General features: G+C 44.5%; 1 protein-coding gene across 3 annotated transcripts in view; it reads right to left on the bottom strand.

Annotated features, from left to right (window-relative positions):
• The window catches only part of LOC147215640 (protocadherin-1-like), a 131,293-nt gene that overhangs the window by 29,768 nt on the left and 74,670 nt on the right, over positions 1 to 26,855 (bottom strand). Inside the window, exon 5 of one of the 3 annotated variants that reach the window (XM_086139264.1) lies at positions 9,524 to 12,870. The exons of the other annotated variants lie outside the window; for them this stretch is intronic. Within the exon in view, the coding sequence (XP_085995390.1) occupies positions 12,812 to 12,870 (59 nt within the window). The 3' untranslated portion in view covers positions 9,524 to 12,811. Of the gene's footprint in view, positions 1 to 9,523; positions 12,871 to 26,855 lie in introns of those variants that run through there. 3 annotated transcript variants of the gene reach the window in all.

Genomic DNA, 26,855 nt, shown 5'->3' with positions numbered 1-26,855 from the left:
GTGAAAGAAACAATAAACGTAATTTTATTAATCAAATAAATGATAATACAATAATTCTAATAATAATATCAATTGTTCCTGTTATGATGGCAAATAAATTCCTTTGAAATTATGTTTTGAATTCTAAAGTTTTTTTTTATTATTGTTATTATTGTTATTCTTAACATTAGCGTTCACATTAGCATCATTATTGACATTGTCCTTAATGTTATAATTGACACCCTCATTGTTACTACTGCTATCTTTATGATAATGATTATAATTCGGATTATTATAAATATTATAGTTGTTGTTGTTGACGGTAAATATTCCTTGATAATGAATTAAACTGTCTGTCTTATCCCACTTCCACCCCCTCAGTGCGGAACGGCCCGGTTAACTCCAGACGCCCCCTGAGGTCAAAGGTCATGGGATGAAACTATGAGAACCAACGCTCCGTTGCTCGTCACGAAGTGCTGAATCACTCTTTTCCCCCGGAACTTTGGGAGTGCGATGAACTCGGGCTGAACCTCCGCCGCCCTTCACTTCACGCCGCCATCTTTGCTTTTCGACCGATGACAGCAACTCATGAACGCACAGAAGAAAACGGGACCAACGGGCCTATTTTTGCCGGCAGATGAAGACTTGGTCTGATGAAATAATGTTGAATGATAAACATTTTAGGGGGAAATATAAAATATTTTTGATTATTCTGTTATTATATTTTTTTGATGAAATATACATTAAAAATAATACATTTAATACATAAATGTAATACATATAATACATTTGCATTATTATAATTATGATTATATTTAGATTTTTTTCACAGACTTACTTGTTTTAAATCAAATTTAATATTGATATTATATTTTCTTTTTGCTAATAGATTAGGGTCCAATTTTAATAGGACTAATATTTCAGATTTTATATTTTATATCTATATGTCCAATATTCTTCCATAACTTTTAAAATTAAGTGTTGCATGTATTTTCTATTAATTGTTCATTTCTTTTGTAAATGAACTTCTTTCCTGAAGAATGTGTGTGTTTGAGAGTGTGTATGTTCGTGTGCGTTAACGCTCGACTGCGAGCGTGCGTATGTGTCAGTGTGTGTGCGTTTGTGCGTGCCTGGGTATGTGTGTGTGCCAGCATGAGCATTTAAAAGTGCATTCATGCATATGTATGCACCATTGTGTGTGTATGTTAGTGTTAATGTCTGAGTATGTCAATGTATCGGACTGTGTCGTGTGACAGAATGATCATGTGTGTTTGAGCGTATTTGTTCATTTATGTGTGAGTGTGTGTGTGGGTGTGTGTGTCTCCATCTTTGCCTTTACCATTGTAATCATCTGCAGATGTACTAAAATATTGAATAATTGAATTATTGATTTTTATTTCCCTTTTACTCATCTCTCAAATTTCTTCATTATTCCAGTATTAAAATATGAATAAATACACACACACACATAAATGTATATATACAATATATATATATATACATATATATATAAAGACACTTGTTATTTCATTGTTATTTCAATTAAGTTTTTTCAAAGACATGGTCAAAAAATCACTACTTGAGTTTTCTTCCTGCCTCTAAATTCAAACCCATCCTCCTCCTCAAAACATACACACACACACACACACACACACACACACACACACCCCAGGACCCCAAGGAAGTGGGTGCCGCCGGAGGTCGGCAGGAAATGGACAGGAAGTGGACCGTGGAGGACTGAGCTGGTGTCTGAGCGCCACAACTGGAGCAGAAGAAGAAGTCCCCTCTGGACAGACGTTAGCTCCAGTCTCCACACACACACACACACATAAACACACACACACACACACACACACTCATGTCCCTGAACCACAGCGGACACACAGTGACATGATGTGAGGTGAAGGAGCATCATCAGAGCCCTTTACAGTCAGAACCCCCCTTCCTCCAGCCGGGGGGGTTGGGGTGTGTTTGGGTGAGGGGTGAGTGTGTGTGTTGGGTGAAGGGAAGGGGGGGGGTCGTTGACCTCCAGACGGGGGTCTCCGTCCTGCGGGGCTCTCCGAACGTCTCCAGCTGCGTTGCCGTGCCGACCGGAATTCCATCGGCCCTCCCAGACACCAATCATCCCTCTTGAATGCAAATAATCAATATTCTAGCAGGATCAATCCCGACGATTAGCTGTCCTTGCAGCTAATTTACTCGCTGCATGTTTTGTTTTACCTTCAAATAAAAAATGAGGAATAATAGCCAATAAAAAAATAATAATAATAGTAATAATGAAGGGAAAGAGAATGAGACAGAAACCTCTATATTTTATAAGGGTCAAACTGAGGTGCCGACCTTTTATATTTATTTATATACTGATTCTTTGGGGGAATTCGCAATCTGTTCCGCTTATAGAAAGTTCAGTTCCAATTCGAATCACACACACAAACACACGCACACACGCACACACACACACATACACACACACATGCTCAAAATCACCACACGAGAACAACAAAATCGGATTCCGCCACCGCGGCAGGAAGTTCTTTTTCGTCCGCCGCCCGAAGGTGTGTGTATTTGTGTGTGTGTGTTTGTGTATAAATCCGAGTGTGTATTGCACTGGGAATACAAATGTGTGTGTGTGTGTGTGTTGCTCAGTGTTTAACTGAGCCAATGTTCAGCATTGCAAACATCATAAGTGATGCTTTGCCCTCGGACAGTCGTGTGTGTGTGTGTGTGTGTGTGTGTGTATGTGTGTGTGTGTGTGTGTGTGTGTGTGTGTGTGTGTTGCATCAGAGGCACCAGCAGCACCACTGACCCGTGTTCGCCTCGGTGTGTTTTTATCTCTGCCTGTATGACCTGAATGGTAAATACAGCATCCTCCGCTAAGCTGTGTGTTTTCACACGCATATGTGTGCACACGCCCGTGTGTGTGTGTGTATGCGTGCGCATGTGTGTGTGTGAGTGCAACGTGCATGAACGTGTGTGTGAGTGTGCATGTGTGTGTGTTATGAATTATGATCAACAGCCTCAGCCTGACCCGATCACTATTTGGGTTGTGTGACTTTATATCTTGCATCTCAATGCTAGAGTTATCTCTTGAATATATGTGCGTGTGTGTGTGGATGTGTGCGCCCGAGTGCACGTGCGCGCACAGCACATGCCGAGAGGTTAATTGAGGGGAGGGCCTCTAAACCGTTGCCCAGGGAAACGGGCCCCACCGCCACTTCATTGGCAATTCAACGCCACGTGCCGAACAAACAAACGAAGGCCGAAGTCCTGTCCCACTGCTGCCCTGGGAGGGGGAGCAGTCGGAGGGGGAGTAGCGGGGGAAGTAGCGGGGGGGCGTCAGCTGTCCGAGGCCCCCTGTGCTTCCCCCTCGACCCGCCGGAGTTCAGACAACTGGCTAATCCTGCCGGCACACGGAGGAGCCGCTAATGGGAGCGGATTAACCCGACAAACACACCAGAGCCTTCCGTCCCCTCCTCCTCTTCATCTTCCTTATTCTCCTGATCTTCCTCCTCCTCCTCATCTTTACCCCTTTTACATCTCCTGTATCCTTCTCCGCTCCTCCTTTCTCTCCGCAGTTCATCATCTCCTCATTCCCTCCGTCACCCATCACCTCCTCCTCCTCTTCCTCCCTTTCGCAACTCCTCGCTTTATCTCATCATTTTTTTTGCTCTTCTTGCTCAGTCGTCGAGCACTCAGGGAAGCATCAGGAAACCCTGTGAGAACCATCATAGGGCAGCACGGGGGCGGTTAGTGCTCGTGCTTCACGGCTAGAAGGTCCCGGGTTCGATTCCCGGGCCTGACGGGGCCTTTCGGTGTGGAGTTTGCATGTTCTCCGGGTACTCCGGTTTCCCCCACGACTTAAAAACGCGTACAATAGGTCAGGAAGAATAAGAGTGTGTTTGTGAGCGCAACTGTGGAACAACGGATGCAGATTAGCCCGTGGCTACAATCCGGAGTGGTGTGTTTACGTGCACGTCTCATGTGTGTTCATTAACATGCACTGTCCCAACCAGATAAATAAAAATAAACTGCTCACACTAGCAATGCCAGATGGGTATTTTGATGACCAAAGTAACAATATCACAACAATATCACAACAATAGCACTTTCAACTTGCAAAAGACATATTTTATTGCCTGTTTATGTATTGCATAGTTATTGTATTGCCTATCTGTATATTTTATATATATTGTCTATTTTATACATTTTTATATTTGTATTGTACAGGACTATAGATGGAAATTAACTATGAGCTATAATCTGGTACAAACATCTCTGCCTCGGTGCTTAATGTATTTGTACACTGTCCTATGCAGTGTGTGTGTGTGTGCGTGTACGTTTGTGTGTCTCTGTCCAAAAAAAAAAAAAAAAAACCTTCACTAACCTAAGCTTACCGTTCTGTATATTTCCTGTGCATCATGTATTTGCAAGTGTATTTGCAGTCCCTATGTCCTCTATTGTAAGTCGCTTTGGATAAAAGCGTCTACCAAATGCAATGTAATGTAATGTAATGTAATGTCTAATAAACTTCTAAACAAAAAACAAACCAAACAAAAATAAAATCAGAGAATGTTCACAGAACCATCATCGAAACTACATAAAACCTTCAATGGAGATGACGTGTGTGTGATTTTTTTTAAATTTTGTTTCGACAGCGTTGCCACGGTGACCAAAGAATGCTATTAACACATTCATATTTCGATGACTTCTTTGTTTTCAGTGCCTCTTCCACTCCTCTTCCTCCTCCTCCTCCTCTCTGCTCCCCCTTCCTGCTCCCTCATCCATCCCCTTCTTATCGCTGCCTCCCCCATCTTTCTTCTCTCTCCAGGTGACCCTTCAGTTGATACGAGGGGCTGTAAGTCAGTAGGCTGGAAAGAGCTTTGGTGTGTGTGTGTGCGTGTGTGTATGTGTGTGTGTGTGTGTGTGTGACGGGGAGTGGATTATCCAGGGTGCAGGACTCGCTGGCAGCCGAGCGGAAAGCTTTAATGAGAAGTCACTGTTTACTGAGGACAGTGGGACACACACTCTCTCTCTCACACACACACACACAGACACACACAACATAGAGACTTATATAGACTCAGAGACAAAACACACACACATGATTGTACGCAGCGACACACACTCACACTCATAAACACACACTCTAACCAGTGCAGTAATGGGGCTTGGAAGGTTTTCTCTATAAACTCGACTGTCCTCTGTCTCCTCATTAAGGAGGACAGTCCAGACAGTAACACACACCCAAACTTGCACACACACACACACACGCACACACACACACACACACACACACACACACAAACACACATAGTCCAATACACTCACTTGAAAAAAACCCAAAAAGAAACAAACACTGAGCTTCCAAATAATTAGGAAACCCAAAAATCTGTACCACTGTTGAGACAGCAGAGTGTGTGTGTGTGTGTGTGTGCGTGTGTGTGTGTGTGTGTGTGTGTGTCTGTGTATGTGTGGTTTTGTTTCTGACTAGCACAGCAAAGGAAAATTTTTGCTCCAGAAAACAGTGGGGATACGGTGATGGAGGACACAGCATGAGCGTGCAAACACACACACACACACACACACACACACACACACACACACACACACACACACACACACACACACACACACACAGACAGACACACGCACACAAAAGTGTTGAAAAGATGGTATTGTTCCAGTTAGTGACGTCTACTGGAGAGACATGGAAGTGAAACGGTTCTCCAGTAATTCATCATCTCTGACTGATTCTCCTTCTTTGCTTAAGAGGCTCATTACTTGCTCCACCGCAGCTAATATTAGCCTAGTATGGCCTAGCATAGGCTAGTCTGGCCAAGAAATACCCAAACAGAGCTAATGCCACGGTTATTTGTGGTGCATATGCGACGCGTCTGTCAAACGGTGATGTCCCCACCCACTCACCAAACATCAGACTGAGCACTGCTGGTATTAGCGAAGATGCTAAAGAAAGACCAGAGGCTATGGTAGTTGGACTGATTGGGCTGATAGCCTGGCAACGGCACAGGCCGTGAATAGATTGTTAGCCTAGCTCAGGCTCGGCTTAGCAACAGTATAGGCTGTTAATGGGCTATTAGTTGAGCATTGCGCAGTTTGGCCCAGCCAAAATGTATGTAGTCAGAGCTAATGCTAGAGCTAAATGTGTTGCGACCGACTGCATTGCGTCCATCAAACAGCGAGGACTCGTCTGCACGCAGAAGCTCAGGCCGAGCACATCAATGCTAATGTTAGCAAAGATGCTGACGCCAAACCAAAGGCTATGCTAGTGGGATAGCTTAGTTCATCTCACATTTACACTTAAACACATTACATTACATTTAAATGATGATATTCATCTTCCATTAATTCTCTTTCTCTAACTCTCTTTCTCTCTCCTTCGCGCGCACACACACACACACACACACACACACACACACACACACACACACACACACACACACACACACCCTTTGATATTAAAGCTGTGCCATCACGTGATGTTTCTCCCCGGCGCCGCAAACTGCCGGCTTCCACATCGAAAGAGATTGAATTTGTCATTTAGTTTTGGGCGATAAACTTCCTGGTCGCGGCCGTGGGCGGCGTGGTAGTGGAACGGGAAGGGGGCGGCACTTCCTGCCAGGAGGAATATCTGTCCCCGCGGAGCAGGAAGTGGACGCACGGCTCTCCAACTGACGGCTCTCCGGGCGGCCATGTCGCTTTATACGCTCCATTTTGCGCTGCCGCTTTGAGCTCACTGATAAGTGCACGTGTGCATGCGTGTGTGTGCATATATGTGTGTGTTTATGCTTGCATGCGTGTATATGTGCATGTGTGTGTGTGTGTGTGTGTGTGTGTGTGTGTGTGAGAGAACGCACTGCGGCAGATTCACCAATAAACTATCAGATTGTCATGATTACCACCACCCTTTCTCTGATTACTACAGCGCTAACACACACACACACACACACACACACACACACACACACGCACACACGCACATAGGAGTGTCATCCAGAGGTGAAAATGTCACGTCCTCGTGCGACAACTCGGGTGGCAGAAGGTTAATATAGTTTAACGCGTCGCATCCATCTTATCGTACCCGACATCTCCCCTGCCGACGGGACGGACCAATCGGACGTCGCCGCCGGGAGAGCATGGGGGCGGAGTGGTAGCGTCCGAGGACAAGGGGGCGCTCGGGCCTCACCGCCGTCCAGGATCGGGGTTGCGGGAGGTTAAACCAGCAGGAAGCCCCGAGGTAACGCCGCGTGAAAGAGGCTGGTTTCTGCTCCGTCAGACATGATGTTCCTGGAGAACTAGATCCTGCTCAAGTGTCTCTCAGATCGACAGGGTCGCGACCTCTGGTGGAGAATATCTTCTCCTGAGAGGGAGGGTGCGCACAAGTATGGACGCACACACACATACAGATATGCACAGAGACACACACACACACACTCACACACACACACACACACAGACCTTTCGAAACACATTTACACATTGAAACTCACACACACGCACACAGAAGCTCATACATAGAACCATGGATACTTGCAAGCGCTCACACACACACACACAGACCTTTAGAAATAAAAACACACATAGAAACCACACACACACGCGCGCACAAAAGAACAGATACATAAACAAACTGACACAGTAAGTCGCACACAGACCCATGACTACACACAGGCACACACAATCAAACACACACATGCACGCACGCACACATACACACAACATGCACAGACAGATACATGCATAAAACTCACCTAGGAAGTCACACACAGACCCATGGATACACACAACCACAAACACAGGTACAATGACACAGACCTATAGAAAGACAGAAATGCATACAAACCCATACCAACACACACACACACACACGCACACACACGCACACGCAGACCTATAGAAAGACAGAAACATATGGAAACCCACAGTAGCACACAAATACACACACATATACACACACATTCCGACACAAACCTGGAGAAACACACTTGAACACTATCTCTATACATTTGCAATGTTGAGACAGGCACACTTAAAACACACCCACACATGTACACACACACACACACACAAACACACACTAACACAGATACATACAGGAACTTTCCAGACATATCCAATGAGACCCACTCAGAATGCACAAATGCACACACACACAAATTCTGTGTGGCATGTTAAAATACAAAAACACACAGACAGACACACACACACACACACACACCTCCCCCCCAGTGATTAGTGAGGGGATTCTGGGACTCTGGCCTCAGTTTTCATTAACAGCCATAAACACAGTTCTGCTGCACCACTGAGACCCAACCCGTGTGTGTGTGTGTGTGTGTGTGTGTGTGTGTGTGTGTGTGTGTGCGCATGGATAGTCAGAGCTTTGAAGACAAGAGAGAGGGAGATGTTGTTTATCATGACACTAATTAAGCTCGCCATTCGACTTTAATTAAAATATAATATAACAGCAGTGCTAAGTATGGACCGAATGCACACACACACATACACACACACACACACACACACACACAGAAACACATAAACACATGCACGCACGCCCACGCACAGACCCAAGGTCCCTCAGTGAACTCGTGTCCGAGGCAGTTGATGGACATTTAGAGGGGGAAAGTGTCAGAAAAGACAATAAATCAATAAATAATTACAAATGAATGGAACTTAAAGAGCCTTGGTGTCCCTGGGTTGCACCCCGAGGGATGTTTAACCGGCAAAATATATTTATTTATAAATTATTAATTCACATCAATCTGAAACCCATTTCTAACTGTTATGAATTGTGATTGTAATAGTATATATATATGTATACATATTCACAATTCTATAATATCATTTTATCATATATGTTGTAATACATATTATATAATGCTAATAACAATAATGGTAATAATAATTTATTACTATTAATTTTACAATTAGTATTACATAACAATAATAATAATAATAATAATTATTATTATTATTATTATTATTATCATTATCATTATTATTTTTACTTTCTAATTTTTGTCCTCATAGTTAAATATGTTATATTTTGGCAGTAATACTATATAACCATCAGTGCTGCAGTTCCCCTTTATGGACCAAAAAATTTAGTTATTCATTCATTAATTTGTTTGTTCATCCACTGGGCTGAAGCCGCTCCATCGACCTATCAATCATTCATCATGATTGACAGCTGCCAATCACCCTCTCATTCACATCGACGGACAATTTAGGGTTTTGGATGAACCCGCTGAGCGTTCTTAGACCATGGGAGGAGAAGAGGAACCTGGAGAGAACCCAGTCCAGATACGAACCTGGGACCTTCTCGCACCGAGGCGAAGCTCCTGGCCTTTGACCTTTGGTCCCGACACTCATCCATTCATTGAAATATATTGAAATAAAATAAAATAAAGGACACACGAGCGCTGGTCAGGGTGGATGTATGATCTACCCTCCACCTGGAGAACATGCAGAACCACAGAGGAACACACATGTGGAATCACAGACTACAGCAGAACACACTAGTGGTGGATCGTACCATGTCAGACTTTATTCATCGTAATAAAAACTTCTGGATACAAAGTACATTCACAGGAACGTCGACGGTCGGCCGCGACCGTAGAACACTCACAGAACCAATATACACACACGCACGCACGCACACACACGCACACACACACACACAGTCCAGCCGGCATGCGGCCGCAAGCACTATGTCCACTGTCAACACAGTTTATTTCACGTTGTTCAGAGAAAAAAAAAAAATTGTAAGAGGAGAAGAAGACGTTTGGTTTCTAATACCGAACAGCAGCTTGGATGGATGGATGGATGGATGGATGGATGGATGGATGGATGGATGGATGGATGGATGGAAGGACAGAGATTGTTACAGATGGAAAGGCTTTTTCGTACATAGAATAGAATATTCCATTCATAGGAATAATAGATAGATAGACAGACAGACAGACAGACAGACAGACAGATAGACAGATAGACAGATAGATAGATAGATAGATAGATAGATAGATAGATAGATAGATAGATAGATAGATAGATAGATAGATAGATAGATAGATAGATAGATCATTTGTGTGACTCAGTACTTGAGTTTGAGGGGATAATCTGGCCCCTTCACAATAAAAGCCTGTGACAATGAAATTACCATGTGTACTTTTTGGAGTAGTACAGTGCACGTGATACTCCTGATGCTATTAAAGCTATAAAATACTATGATTCACGAATGCTGAATTATGCAAATTAAATATAAAAAAAAATGTCAAAAAATACAACTTCTAAATAGTTTCTGTGGGCTGACAGATGACGTCATCTGCTAATCTAACTAGAGTCAATGATGTCACAGACGTTCCCTCGCACCAGACCCGACCTGAGTCCGACCTTTCCAGAAGAGTTTAATACTTTTCTCTAACATCACAAATACGTGACCAGAAATATTTTAGTTGAGGTTTAAAAATAAGATAAAGCATTTAAATGAGAGGGAGGTGTAGGGAGGGGCGGTTCCAGCAGGGGGTGCTGGCATGGACTCACGGGTCCAGAGAGAAGACGTATTTGATCGATTTGTAATTATACATATATGTATGAGCAAAAAGGACAAGGGGATATTTCAAATATCTTGAAAAGGAGGCGGCCATTTTTGTAGTTCTTTCACCCAGTATCATCAGCTGCCTATCCAGTATGTTTTTTTTTTGCGATTGTTTTTATAGAAACAGTTGACGCGATTGACGCCGTCGGCCTAACATTCAGAAAACCTGCTTTTTGGTTTCTTTCTGGAACATCCCAACATTACGGTCTCCTGATCCGGAATGGCAAAGGTTACAATTTTGGATGACGGGTTGCTTGGTATTAGCTTTTCAGACCGAACCCAGAGATCCGAGAAGACGGTAATGGAATGGAAACAAACGCCGAACACCGCCTCTCCTGCCACCATCACCTTCTAGCATCGAGCGCAGATCCAGACGTGCGCGGCCTTAAATGGGTGAAAATTTGCATTGGGTTTGGTCCCAGATGGAAATTTGAAGCGCAATGGTGTCCCTGATGAGTGGCGTGAATCATTTATTATGGGATGTTTTGCCACCCGCCCCCCCTTTAAATAGAAAATAACTAACTTTGGCTGGATCAGATTCACGCAGGTTTTTTTTTTTTTTTTTTTGCCAAATCGGCCACGAGACCCTGGCAACCGAACAGAGAAACTGGGGGAAGAAACCAAGAAGTGGGCTAAAGGGCACTCCAGCGGGGTTGGGGGTGGGAATCAGTTTCCAGCTTTTAGTTTTTATCTCCTCACCATCTAAGCTTTTATTTACACCCAGTTCCCGCCGCTTCATTTGGAGACTTTCTGACGATTTGAACGCAAACATGGGTGGGTTTTTCCGACGTCTGACAGCCATCGCGGCAGTCCTGACAGCGGGTCTTATTGAGGATTCATTGAACATCACTTCTATTCGTAGTGATGGAGACACACGTCATTCACACATTCACACGTCTGGACAATTTAGGGGCTCCAATGAACGTCCTGTGGGAGTCCAACCAGGGACCTTCTCGCTGTGAGGCAGATGAGCAAACCGCTAACTCATCTATTTGTTTATTTTTTAATATTTTAATATTTATTTTGGCTCCTCACTTTTGATTTTCATGGCATTTAAAGTTCCTTTTCTTTCATCCTCCATCTTATCCTCTCCCTCAAAGATTTCAAGGCACACTTTCTGCCAGTTCGCTTTAAACTTTGGGGTGATTTTTCTTTGTTTTCTTTTCTTTTCTTTTCTAAAAATCTGTCAAATGAGTTCATGAACCAGATTCATGGCAGGATGAAGGGATGAAGAATGCTTCATGGCTGTAAAACAAAAGGTTTCTATCAAAAAACATATCACAGATCATCTTGATGCGTATGTTCTCCAGTGACAAGTAGATGACCATGGTTGTGCTAAGCTAAGGTAAAACAAATAAATAAATGACTTAAAGAGAATATTTTATTTGATTAATTTCAACTTCAATCAGAAGAAATTGCCTTGAAAAAAATATCAGTGACAAGGAAATAATTAAATCAAATAACTAAATAAATAGCCAGAATTAACATGAGCATTAAGTTTTTAAATTAAAATCCAATGTCTATTTTGGGAAATGTATGTGACTTCCTGTTGATTTTTATTTAGCTACTTATGTGTTGTTTTTTTGTTTTTGTTTTTGTTTGTTTGTTTTTTTTCTGGAAGTTTCTCTCCCGGTCCGGCACGGAGGAACGACAAGACGGACCTGGACTTTGGGGGGAAGGGGGTTGAGGATGGGGGTGGGTGGCCGGCCTCCACCTCCGAACCCTGACTGTCAATCAACTACAGGCACCAGGGCTGACAAGCACATCACAGCGATAGTAGTAGTAATAATAATAATAATAATAATAATAAAAGGGACTTATTGGGTTTGAAACGGTGACCCTGGGAAGACACGCTGGAGCTACAGTTCAGTTTGTCACACTGCAAGGAAGGGGGACGCAAAACAGCTTTACAAAATTAAACACCGTAGAGAAAATAACAAGAGGCCATCCTCTGTTATCGAGTCCAAAAGCGGCGCTCTTCATTTTTCGTCCGGCGCCGCCGCCAAAAAAAAAAAAAAAAGGGAGAAAAAAAAAAAAACGTTCGGATCCTTGGAAAGAGGGGGGTAAAAAAAAAAAAAAAGTAAAGCTCAATCTGCAGCGGCAGACTGAAGGATGGGAGGGAATTTGATACAGTTTGAAGAAGAGGAGGAAGAGGACGTGGGCAGGGGGGAGGAAGGGGACGGAGCTACGAAGGCGCTCTGTGTCTTTAGTATTGTCTTAAGGCAGTCTTTTTAGTCCGGCCTTCCTCTGGGGTTCGGCGCTGGACGAGGCTCCACCTACAGGGGATACGGAGAAGACACGCTCAGGAGAACACAGTCCATGCAGAACGTCCGAGCGGCGGGGAAGGGTGGGGGGGGGGAGAAAAAGCGGGGGTGGTGGTGTGTGGGGGGGTTAAAAAAAAAAAAAGAAAATTAAAAATTAAAAAGAAAAAAAAAAAAAAAAAGCTTGGAAAAAAAAAAATGCAGGTTTGCAAAAAATGCAAAATGGATTCTTGAGTTTTTGTTTTTTTTAAAAAAACAAAAGGTAGGAATAATTGGAATATCGGAAAAGGGTTCAACATTTTCCACCAAACTGCTTCAGGGTTCCTTCGGGTGCGTCCAGATCCTCCGCTCAGGGAGGAAAGGCCGTTAGCTTGGTGGGCGCTAACCGCTAGCCCACGACAGGGGCTAACGCTATCTAATGCTAGCGACGAGTGACGTCCATTTTAAAGAAATGTCCACTGACGCCCACCACACTGACTGAAACACTATGAGCATTAGTAAAACCTGCTAGCGTACCAACAAACACTGTTAGCTTTACAACAGCCTAGCCATTTTGTGAAAACGTTAGCCAAGAATTGTAACAAAGACAGAGGTAATCCTCTCACCTCTCGACGGGTTGAATCGAGTCAAGGTTTTTATTTCAGAAGAGTTTCTTGGAAAATGCTGATGCGGCTGAGGTTTGTTTGACAAAGCGACATGCTAGCCCTTGGGAGATGGGGTCAGACGTGAAATGGGTCGAACCGGATACAAAAGAGCACAAATGTCAAAATCCGCATTAAAAGTTTGTAAAGTGGTGTTGCTGCGGAACTCACGAATTAGCGGCGGGAGGCTAAAAGCTCAGGGTGATAAGATCCGCTAACGGGAGAAGATGCTAAAGCCTGGAAATGCTAAGGGCTTCTGTGAAAACGGTTCAGGTTGGCTACCACCCTAGGTAACGGAAAGCAATAATTCATAGCTAAAACAGCTGTGCGAAATTAGACACCAGTTTCATTTTGTTTAAGCGAATACTTAAATGTCGACCATGTAGTCAGCTCGCTAACAGCAGCACTTGTGCCTGCAGCTAACTGACTAGCCACCTAGCTTGCCCACAGCAGGGACGCTTAAAACCAGACCCTCCGTTCAGTCCTGGGCAGTCAAACTCAGGGCGTTTTATTTTGTCAGGGTGAGGCTCCGTCCTTAAAATATAAATCCACACTGTTTTTTGTTTGTTTATTTTCATCGTTGTTGTGGTTTCCTTTCTGTTTTTCCGTTTTTTTTCTTTGAACTTGAGCTCAAACCCGCTGTGTTGGGATTTTAATTGCTAATGAGACGTTCAAAGTCACAATGAGACTCCGTCAGAGGTCGAGTTTGTTAGTTCGCCTTTTGCTGGTATTTTTTTTTAAAGATTATTTTCACAAGAAATGGCGGATTGCTTTGTTCCCTGCGCACTAAAAGCACCGTTAATTACCCCCCCACAGTGTTTCATTAAATGTAATAATACCTTCTGGAAGGGAAGTGACTGAAACTTCACTTTAAATCTTCATATGTACAAAAGTATTTCAGACGTTCTTCTACTGCAGTTGCCAGATATCTGGAGTCGATGATCAGTACAATCTAAACTTAGAATCAGTTAATAAGAAAAATTTTAATTAAAATTTTTGGACCATAAAATACTCTGAAAGTAGTCTCTGTAATGTTGAAAAAATTATAACTATGTATAACTATATATAACTATAAAACTATTTTGGATTTTATTTTTATAAATATACATATATGCACATACACACACTTTCTGAGGTTAAGTTTAAACAAAGTAAAAATATTACATGAAGCCTTTTTAGATAGATAGAGACGACTTTATTAACCCCCGGGGGGGAAATTAATTCCTTAAATTAAATGGCATTTTTTGATTGACAGCATTGATTGTGAACTTGCACGGTTGTATTTTGGAACACAGAGAAAAAGTAATAGACTTGATGGGTTTTTTTTGGGAGGCGGGGGGTTTGTTTTGTTTGTGTTTATTATTTAACCCACTCCATTTTGGCTTAACTGTGGAAAATCATTTGTTTATTCATTCATTGGGTGAGATGTTGGGTGAGATGTCGATACATGTGTGCGTGTGCGTGTGTGTGTGTTTAACTCTTCAGCTCCAGGAAACTTCAAAGTGCACAAACGCAGGGATTACATCCCTGGTCTAATCTCTAATCTGTAAACCGTAATCTCTAATCCCGGCTGTTTCTTTTCCAGCCTTCCTCCTCCTCATCCTCCTCGTCTTTTTCCATCTCCTCCTCCTTCTGATCCTCTATCACTTTATCTGTTTTCGCAGTTCCTGGATCATCAGAACCACAAGAGCCATTGGAGCCATCGGAAGAATCAAGACCTCTGAAACCATGGCAACCATTAGAGGCATGGTACTCACATGTGTAATCTATTACTTTAGTAATTCAGTTCATGGAATAAAATAAAAGCACAGACACGGTTCTGACAAAGTTCTGCTACTTTAACTTCCATTTGAAGTTTTATCTTCATATTTGTATTCATTGGCCATGTTTTTCGATACCCTGTAATATTTAAAATATTTATGTTTATATGTGTGATTTATTCTGAACATTTTATTCATATATATTAAATCACATTATTAAATATTCATATATTTTATTATCATTATACCGTAAAAGCATATCCTGGTATTTCATCACTCTTCCCTTCACTTAATTGTACTTCATTAATACCTCGTATTAATATATTTATCTGTATATTTCCAGCCAGCTCTCCGTGCATATGTAGATATTATTTATTTAGGCGCGTGGCTTTTCACGGCCGTGTTTGTGTACGGATTATTTAAACATTAATTCCGGATTAAAAATAAATGGCCGGAGCCACAAACGAAAGATGGGAGTACAAATACTCGGGGACGTCTTGTTTTTACAGTACTTTCTGGAACAATCCGGGAGTAAAACCTCCCCCACTGGATGAATAATTTGTTGTTTTTTTTTTTTTTTTTTTTTGCATTAAAATGTAAAAAAAGGGAAGGATGCGAGTCCAGATATCCTCATCCTCTGCTTCCCTCAGCTTCCCCCAGCTCCCCCTCTCCCTCCCACGGCGGCAGCATCTGTTCATAATGAAGCGCACAGCCGGACGTCGTCCTCGTTTAGCGCCTCCTCCACGCTACCTGCTCCAGAGGTTACCTCCCGCCAGGCGCGTTTGTAAGACATCATCAGCACCTCCCCGTGACCCCCTCCCCTCTTTTCCCACCCCCCTCCATCCCTCCATCCTCCCCCCTTTCCACCCGCCCGCTCCTCCTCCAGATGTCATTGATCCGGGAAGTGGGTCACAACCGAGCTGAATCAAAGCCAGGTTTTAACTGGGCTCCCCTGTGTGTATGTGTGTGTGTGTGTGTGTGTGTGTGTGTGTGTGTGTGTGCGTGTGTCTTTAAATAAGAGGCTTTTTTCGGGTTTTTCTGTGTCCAATTTTGAATCAAAACACAAAAAACACAGTTTGGAAACCATCGCTGCTGTTTGCTTGTTTAACCTTTGAATCTTCATCCATCCATCCATCCATCCATCCATTCATCCATTCATTCATTCATTCATTCATTCATTCATTCATTCATCCATTCATCCATCCATCCATCACCTATTCTGCTTATCTTTCACTCACAACCCTGAGTGCAAGATAAAATCATTCACGTCATATAGAGACACACAAACATGCACCCTCTCACTATTTCATTCACATCTCATCTAGAGATGTGAATCTATTCCTCCACTCACCCTCTCATTTACATCATATGGAGACATGCATCCATTCACCCTGTCACTCTTTCAATCACACATCATATACAGATATAGATATATAGATACACAGATGTGTGTAGCACTTGAATAAGTAACTGTTAAACTGTCCAAAACATAATGAAAATTGTTTGCAGAATAAGCTTGCGCCGATAGATGGCACTAAGGAGTAATGAGTCAAGGTGCACAAAAGCAAAAAATGTGAAAAAAAATGCATTTTGTTGTGAGCGGAAAAGACTGAAGACCACTGATGTACTGCTGGATTGTTGTAAGCCGCTGATGTGAGTGATTTTCTCTACACCCATTGGTCTTGGAGTGGTGTAACATTTGCATCCATTCATCCTCTCATTTGCACATCACATGGAGACATCATACAAACTTCACACAGAGACGTGCATCTATTCACCTTCTCACTCTCATTTACGCCATATGGAGGTTGTACATCCATTCACCCTCTCACAGTCTCATTCACACATTATTATTATTCAACATTATAATTAATTATTATTCAACAATTTCCTTCGGGATAAATAAAGTTGTTCTCATCTCATTATACCGAGAGACACATCCATTCACCTTCCCACTGTCATCCATTCACCCTCTCATTCACACGTCATACAACATTCACTCTTATTCACATGTAATATAGAGATAGAGTGATTTACCCTCTAACTCAGACGTCATATGGAAACATAAATCCTGGTAAAAATATCTAGTCCTCCTGCATGTGTTTGGACTTTTACGGGGAGAACATGGAGACTCCTCCACGCAGAAAGAAGCCCCTGTGGGAATCTAACCAGGGACCTTCTCACTATGAGGAGGAAGAGCTAAACGCTGCGCCGCCTTGAGGCATTCAAACCTTCCGAAGTGAGATTGAGGTGCATTTTGGGGGAGAGGAGGGGGGTTGTTGTTCCCATCCTTCCCGGGTGAAGAGGAGGAGTGTTCGGGGTTAAGACCAGGTGCGAAAGCTTTCACGGATCATAAAAAAGTCCTGCTGTCGTGAGAGAGAGAAAGAACCGCCAGGCCTTTTTTTAAAATATTTTTTTTATACATTTCTTTTTTTTTTCCACCCCCAGGAAGAAAAGTCAAGCTCCTCTGTCTCGCTGTTTCTCCAGCTGACGGAGCGGATAAAAGCGGGAAGCAATGAGGAAGAAAGAAAAAAAGAAAGAAAGCAAGAAAGAAAAAGGCTTCATGGGCTTGAAGTTGAGCGGTGCCTTCAAAGACGCTGTTAAAAAAAAAAAAGGAAAAAAAGGAATACGCGTACAAAACGCAAGGTTTTGGGCCGCGGGATCCTCGGAGAGCCGCGGCTACAAACGTAGCGGGCCTTGACTGGTGCAGCCTTACCATCCATTACCGCCCTCCCCGGTGAGATTTACTCCTCTTTTCTTCCCCTCTTCCAGCGTCGTCACAATAAGACGGAGCCCACGCGCTTCACTTGCGAATATTCTCGGGCGCCATGGCCTTCCCACGCCAGACGGCGGGGAATTAAATAAATAAAACAGCACAGAAGCCAAGACGGGATTTATTTTATTTTCTGCCTGAAAAAAAAATATCGAAATAGAATCGCGGCTTTTTCATAAAAGCAGGGTCGCAAGAACAGAAGGGTGCTGCCTGAAGACCAGACTCCAGGGTTGAATCGACCAACGTGTTGCGGAGCTAGCAAGTTGTTTTAGCTTTGAGTTACACTTTGAATAGTTTAGCTTCTTCGATTGGCTTCTCAGTTTCCTATGATTTGCATCTTATAGCTTTGAGCTGCAAGTTTAGCCAACCCTTTTCAGTTCCAGCCATTTATGTTTCTATTCTTGCCTTAAATGGACTTTGTGATAAGCTTCGAGCGCTAGCTCAGGTCAGCTCCAAGGTTCCAGCCATTACTTTGTGCTTTTTTTATTTCGGCTCTAGTCGTTTGCTTTAGCCTCACGTTTTTTTGACCAGATTGTTTTAGCTGCGAGCTAACCTTGGATCTCTACTTGACATAGGAAAATAGCTCTGTGTTAGCATGTCCTATCATATTTCGCCCCCATCCCTTAACTTTACATTCAATTTTGAAGACTTCACTTAAGCTTCTGACTTATTTTTAGGTTCCTTTTTAGTTTCTGGTCTGAATGGTTAGCTTCGGGATGTGATGTCATCAATCCATGCCAGCGAATAATTCGCACCCCGATTTAAAGCTAATATATCTACGTACTCATGGTGTGTAGCGTAGCAGTACTGCGGATGCAAGCAACCACTACCTTGAAAAAGTAAGAATACTATCCGTCATTCTTTCTCCGCTTATCTGAATTTGGGTTGCCGGGGCAGCAGCTGGAGCAGAGAAGCCTGGACCTCCTTAGCCCCCGCTACATGGGTCAACTCTTCTGGGGAGGATCCCCCTCTACTCTGGATGACCGAATTTCTCACCCTATCTCTTAGGCAGAGTCCGGCCACCCTGCAGAGAAAGCTTATTTCGGACGCTTGTATCCGCCATCTCGTTCTTTCGGTCACTGCCCACAGCTCGTGAGGGTTGGAACGTAAATTGACCGGTAAATTCATCACGACAGAGCGGGACAGAGTCTGCATCACTGCAAACGCTGACGCGATCCAGCCGTCGATCCCCCGCTCCGCCTTTCCCTCACTCGGGAATAAGACCCTGAAATACTTGAACTCCTCCACTTGGAGCAGGACCTTTTCCCCGACCCGGAGAGGGCGCTCCACCTGTTTCCGGACGAGTACCATGGTCTCAGATTGGGAGGTTCTGATCCTCATCCCGGCCGCTTCACACTCGGCTCCAGTGGGAGCTGGGGGATCACGGCCTGATGACGCCAACAGAGCCACATCGTTCTCTAGAAGCAGAGACCGGATCTTGCGGCCACCAAACCGGATCCCCTCGACACCCTAGAAATTCTGTTCATAAAAAGTTATGAACAGAATCGATGACAAAGGGCAGCCCTGGCGGAGTCTGGCTCTCACCAAGAACGTATCCAACTTACAACCAGTAATACGGACCAAGCTCTGACAGGGCACAAACAGTCCGTAAGGGGTGGTTCGGCACTATATTCCCGGAACATCTACCTCAGGATTGCCCGCGGGACACGGTCGAATGCTTTCTCCAGATCTATAAAACACATGTAGACTGGTTGGGCAAACTCCCACGCCCCCTGGATGACCCTGCTGAGGTATAGAGCTGGTCCACTGGGCCACTGAGCCACTGGGCCAATGGGCCACGACCAGGACCAAAACCACCCTGCTCCCCCTGGTAGCATACTGTAAGAGGGAGTAAGAATACTAGTAAATACCAAAAAATATGGGGTTTTCAAATTTGCATACACATAAACACACACACACACACACACACACACACACACACACACACACACACACACACACCATACTCAATAGGCACACATACGACAATGCGCAATACTGAACACGTACACACTCGGAATACTAAACAGGGTCACACACAGTACTGAATACGCACAAAGCTTTGGGTGTACGTGCACATGCTCACATACACACACACACACACACACACACACACACACACACACACACACACACACACACACACACACACACACACACACAGATAAACCTTATCGCTGTAACTGGACCTGCTTGATTTCTCACAGACGTTTCACCTTCATGCAAGAGTTTTGCTCAGTTGTGACTGACCGTGTGTGTGTGTGTGTGTGTGTGTGTGTGTGTGTGTGTGTGTGTGTGGGGGGGGCGCGCAAGGAATTCAACCCTATGGGGGAAGCGGTGGGAGCATTTATTCATTCTTGGGGGGAAAAGGATGTCATTGAGAGAGCTAGTATTTCTGAGAAAAGGAAACAGGAAATAGGAGTCTGATATTTGCCGCCATGTGACAGGAAGTGGAAACCACGTAGCATAAGGCTTTGTGAGGAACCCATCAGGTATCACCATAGGAATGTTCCCTTGACTCCGGCTTGCCGTTGTAGTGAAACCAGCCGCCTTCTTCGGCTACCATTAGCTCATTAGCCGTGTTGTATCTGCTAGCCTAAGCAGGCATCAGCGGAAATGGCCGTCTCCATTACGATTGTTTGTCATTCTTTTTGTTGTTGTTGTTTTTGTAAACACTCATCCTCCGACGTCGATGTTGCCGCTCTCTTCTTTTTTTTTTTTTTTTAATCTTCTCATGGGCGGCCTGCCTGTTAAATAGATTTACCTCACACGAAGCTGAGGATAGAGCTTCAAATGTGACAGCCGAGGGGTGGCGAGGGGGAGGGAAAAAAAAAAAAGTGCTCACTCTGACAGAGAGGCTCCATTCTGGAGAATTAAATCAGTTAAATGGCTGAGGCAGGAAGCGGCAGCGGCGGTGGCGGCGGCGGCGGCGGCAGGCGGGGGAAGCTGGATGTGTCCGCCGGCCCCAAGAGCCTCCGTTTCTCCTGACAAGGAAGAATAATTTCTCTTTCTTTTCTTTTTTAATTTTTCCATCTTTGGCTGTTTTTCCATCCAGCGTCCCGTCCTGACAACGTTAAAAACTGAACTCGACTACCAAAGAGGTGTCGAACAGGCAGCTGGAACCCGGGAAACCAGAGGTCGGAAGCTAATATTTGAAGGACCTCGGCTCAGTTTGGCGTACCTGATGGTAATGGTTCCCGGCTAGAGCTGATTGAACACTATTTAACAAAGAGTGGAAAGTGCTGACAGAGTTGATGTCATCATTTAGCGCATCATGTGATGCAGCCTGGTAACGTTTCCCTCTACTAGTTAAGAAAAGTAGGTAAGTCGCTTTGGATAAAAGCGCCTGCCAAATGACTGTAATGTAATGTAATGTAAAGTGAATGAGAAAACCACTAACTGCTAGCTGAATGGCTAACTGCTAATCGCTAAAGATAACAATATTTGAGATACAATTTATGTCTTGTCCTTGGATCATTGAAGAAAAACCTATCAGTACTGAGGAGATGGACGTTTTGTTACCAAAACATGTGTGTGTGTGTGTGTGTGTGTGTGTGTGTGTACGGTCATGAAGCACTTTTGCTAATAAAGTCGTATCACCAGCACCCGGAGCTGATGCAGTTACCGCTCCTTCATTCATTCATCCATCTCTGGCCTCCATATCAAATTTGCATACCCGGGAAACAGGAAGTCCATTGAGCCACTTCCTCCCATGTGTGATGGCAATAACAATGTGCGCACCCCTCCATTGTTATCAACCCCAACTCAAACACCCACACAGCTGCTCTGTAACTGCCTGCTGAGGTGGAGCCATGTGTCGCAGCCTCATTAATGGGAGGTGAAGCGGCGGCTAAAGCCTCACTTTGTTCGCCACTTCCTGTTTGGAAACAATTTAGCACATTCTCTGCTAGCTTTTGGTTATAGCACCTTCCAGCCCTTCCAGATTTCAAAAATGTCCTCGGACTGCTGGTCGTTTTGGGGGGTAATGCCTTAACAGCCCAGGTGTATCGGTGGACGCCATATTTGTAGTTTGGCCGTTCGCAAAACAAAGCAGTACTGCCGCGACTGCTGTCAACCATGTTAGCAAGATTGCCGGTTTTGTTGCAAACAAAACCAGGAAAGGAAAAAGGAAGTCGTTTTTTCTCCGGGATCCTCCGTGGCCAATCTTTGAGCTTCTTTGTTGCGAGCGTTTCCGCTAAACTTGTGAAACAAAGACTGAGGAGTTTAATTCTGTCTATTTTAAATCACGTCTACAAGGTCGGCGGCTCCTAAAGAGCCGCTCAACATAGTTGTAGAGGCGGAGAAGGCCGCCGTTGTACGCCACTTTCCCCTTGTCTGTGTTGGCGTTCTACGCTCTCAATCCCACCTTTCACATCTTTGTCTGCAGGCTTCAAGTGAATGATTGAATGAATGAATGAATGAGGGGCTTCAAGCATTTGTCCCATCCTTTTTCCTGGGGTATTTCCACCATGTTCTCCTCCAGGTTATCCCCGGCCCCGTGATAAACAACTTAAGTCCCGCCTCTCGACCCGGCAAAAGATATGATTGGCTCCTCCGCCCCATGAATGAAAGATTTTGATAGAACTCCAAAAGGAAAATCTTCGGAGACTCGTTCCAAACCCTCTGTTAGAACCAGACAGGCGTGGGACATCCACGTCCCGAGATGAAGATGAAGATGAACACAAGGTCGGGGGTTCCGACCAAACGGCGTCCATAAAACTGCAGTTCCGTCACTGCTGAGCCAAAGGACCTCACAAGTACGGCGGTATCCTGCTTTTCACTTCACACACACACACACACACACACACACACACACACACAGAGGCGAACAAAGTCAACTCGCCGACTCAGGCGTGCAGAATAAACTGCCGCCAATCAACAAAGGGCTCCCGACAGGGCGCGAGATGACTGATCAATCAGTCGTCACGGCGACCCAGTGACTTGGCGCAGACGCGCTCACCTGCTGGGACGCTCTGATTGGTCGAGATAAAGACAAATCAACTCAGACCGGACCAATCGCTGCCTGAACAAACTGCAAATGGGAAATTGACTTCCTGTCAGAAGAGTGAGATATGTGAGGAAACGACTTAGTTGGAAAACGCGCTCGCACACGCGCACACACACACACACACACACACACACACAGCGCCTATACACACTAGTACAACTACACATGCAGACATGACTATAAACATGAACATGTCATTGCACACTGATGGGTTTATGTTCTTGCCTGCCTGCTGACATACACACGCTCATGAACACACACACACACTCATGCACGCACGCACGCACGCACGCACGCACACACACAGGCCTGTGAAATACAGTGGAATTTCTTTGCAATGTTCTCAGGTGACTCATGACTCACTTTCCTCAAGGAATCAGCGAGGAATCAGCGAGGAATCAGCGAGCATGCACGCGCACACACACACACACACACACACACACACACACACACAGCTGACAGCTTTGACTTAGCGTTCCTGAACAGCACTTTCATTACTTTTATCGTCAGGTTTTTCCATTTTGTTCACATTAAGCTCCGCCCACGTACATGTTCCTCCCCGCTAACCCATCAGAAAAGGGGCGGGGCTTAACCCGGATGTGTCATTTTGGTGCCTTCATTGAATCTACGGACTGTTTTTTTGGACTGTGGGAAGGTTTTTTACCTCATCATAATCATCATTATTAGAAATTAATTGATTGTTGAGAGATAACGACAAATGCCGGGAAAAAAATGGTTCGGACAGGAAAAGAATGAGGCAAAGCCGCCCGATGTACCTGCCACACTCACACACCCACACACAGACACACACACACACACACACACACACACACACACACAAGGAACTGTCAGTGTTGGTTAGCGGCGGAAACATCCGTCATGCAGCTGGCAGGCTGCAGCATCACCGAGGGCCAGGGGTCAGAGGTCACGCTAGGGGGACAAGGACGGCGCCTGAGGTGGGTGAAGGGGGAGTATGCACACACACACACACACACACACACACAGTGTCCCTGATCACCTCCCCTGCAGCAGAACAATGTTTCCTCTCCCATAGGACGACAAAGTCAGAACCACACAACCTTCTCACATGTCCTTCTCCTCTCCTGCCTTCATCCTCCTTCCCTCTCTTTCTCCGAAAAACCTGTCATCGTGACATCACTTCCAGCTGGACGACCTCCCTCATTGGCCGGTTCAGGCCTGGAGGTTTGCGCCCTGATCGCTGGTTTTTGTGCGTGGCTGATATATGGGTCAGCGAGTGACCCCTGTGACCCCCACAGGCTCCGCCCCCCCCTCAGGATGGACAGGTGTCACATGTCAGCGCCCGGCCCCGGTGACGGGTTTTCAGGGTCAGCAGCCAAATGTGAAGCAGATGGTCTGATCCGGGATGATCCGGCGCCCCCTGCTGGCAGAGAAGCAGCGAGGGGTCACGCTCCTCCTCCTCCTCTTCCTCTTCTTCCTCTTCCTCCTCTTCCTCCACAGCAACTCTCTGCTATCGACGCCTTTGTCACCTTTCCGTGACCGAGTGGCTGCTTGGAGCTTCGTGTGATTGACAGACTCCCGGGTCATAAGGAAGAAGCTACTTTTCAGATACAAATACGGTTATCTGACAGAATTTAATTTGCCTTTTTTTTTTATTTTTACTTGTCATGGATTGTCAGATTTTTTAGCTTTTTTTTTTTTACACAGGAATTTCAATATTTTCAATATAAATGCCTGTCAAAAATATAATCTATTTTCTTAGTTTGTTGTTGAAATATGATTTTTTTTAATTTATTAAAATTAAAAGTAAACCTTAAATGACAACGACCAGCCATTTTATGATTCATTCATTCTTTCTCTAAAATACTTATCGCACTCTCAACCAATCCCAGCTGTGATTGGACAAGAGGCGGAGTTCAATCTGAACCAATCACAGGGACACATATAGAGACACACATATATTCACCCTTTCACACGTCACATATTACTTTTATTATTACTTATTATTAATTGATAATAGTAATATGAATGAAAATGTAAATTATTATTATTTTTAGTCATTATTTTTAGGGCGACAGAGAAAGACAAAGTATTTCCACCCATCTTTTTCACCAAACTTTAAAATTTTCTAAAGAGCTGCTCTTTGACCTCGACCTTGTTCTTCTCGCCCTCCTCACAAATGCTTCGTCTCCTCATTTCTCGTCTCGCCTCCTGCAACCACGGTGGCTACGGCGTGGCCACGACATTGACACAAGCTTTATTTTTGATAATAAAATATCCCGTCGCTGGACACACAGCGACATGGATGTTCCCGCTTTAGAAACCTCTAAACCTCCTCTAAACCTCTGCCAGAGCTGAAGCTGCAGCGGATGGTGGATGCGAGAGAGGAAAAAAAAATCCACAGCAAAGTAATCTTTGTCCCCACATGAGGACATCTGAGATTTCCCACGGGCCCTGAAAGCACCGCAGACTTTATCTGTTTCTGTTTGAATACAGGAATACATAGAAATACAGTGCATGAGTTAAAGGATCATTGTGTGTGAGTGTGTAGACAAACACACACACACACACACACACACACACACACACACCCTAATGAAAGACATGTGGTGGAGCATAATACTATTGTCTGTCAAATCTGCTTAGGGATGGAGGGGGGGTGATCCACTGCAGATGAAGGTTTAATCCAATCACAGGGAGCCGATTCACCCTGGAAATGCCTGGACCTGGATTTGGACCTGGATCTGGACCTGGACAATACTGGACCTAACTAGGACTAGAAATAAATTGTACCTTGAGCTAATCTGGACCTGGATCTGGACCAGACTGGGTTGTCACTGCAAACAAGACTGGACACGGATCTAGACCTGGACCAGGACCATACTGAAACTGGTCTGGGCTAGACAAAAATTGTACCTAGGACTGAACTGGATTGTCATTGCTCTAGGATTGAACCTGGACCTGGATCTGGATGTAGACCTGAACTGGACCGGGATCATGGACCTGTATTGGACTAGATATGAATTATAAGTGGACGTGAACTGGACCTCAACCAGACTGGATCAGCATTGCACCAGCACTAGACAGGACCTGGACCTGGATCTGGACGCAGACCCGAACTGGAACTTCTATAGACCAGAACCGGCTCTGGACTTGGAACCGGACAGAACCCGAGATCCACTGAACTGGGACTACAATTGGACCGGGAGTCTCCTTTTAGCACGTTGCCATGACAACAGGCCTGATTCAACGCCTGGTTCTGCCGCAGAGGTCGTTCCGCGAGCGTCCTGATGAATGTGTTGTCGGTTCGGAGGAGCGGGACGTTCCGTCAATCAGCGGACGGTGGACTATTTCCAGCGGCAGATTAAGATTTCTATTTGAAGCCGGACGGTTCTGCTTTGTCTCGCCTGGATCTCGGACACAAAATCGACACCAAGTCCCAGCCAAGCACCGACGCGCACACACACACGCGCGCGTTGCAATCAGTAAGTTTTCATCACCATGGAAACGTCAATGAGAACATCACCGTGAAGCGCTGAGTCTGAGACTTTCACTTTAATTCTCGTGTTTTTTGGGACAAATTAAATAAGACGGTATAGAGGATGAACGGGTGAATGAATTGGGCAAAAACGACCTTTTTGCGAATCATCGGAATGATAATAGATTTAAAAAAATCAGAACCAAATGGTTAGATAGAGCCTATGAGGAAGGTGATGGGAGGAACTGAGCGCTGCGGATTCGAGGATCTTCATCGGCCCTCGTCTTTGTCCCCACCTTTAAGCCGCTTGTAGCGCAAATCAGGTTTTAATTAGCCGGATCCCGGCTAACGACGTCCTGCA

This window comes from Fistularia commersonii, chromosome 31, assembly GCF_037954325.1.
Source record: "Fistularia commersonii isolate RoL2024-O1a breed Wild chromosome 31, RoL_Fcom_v1.0, whole genome shotgun sequence".
In the NCBI taxonomy this organism is placed as follows: domain Eukaryota; kingdom Metazoa; phylum Chordata; class Actinopteri; order Syngnathiformes; family Fistulariidae; genus Fistularia; species Fistularia commersonii.
This window is presented reverse-complemented; position numbering and strand designations above follow the sequence as displayed.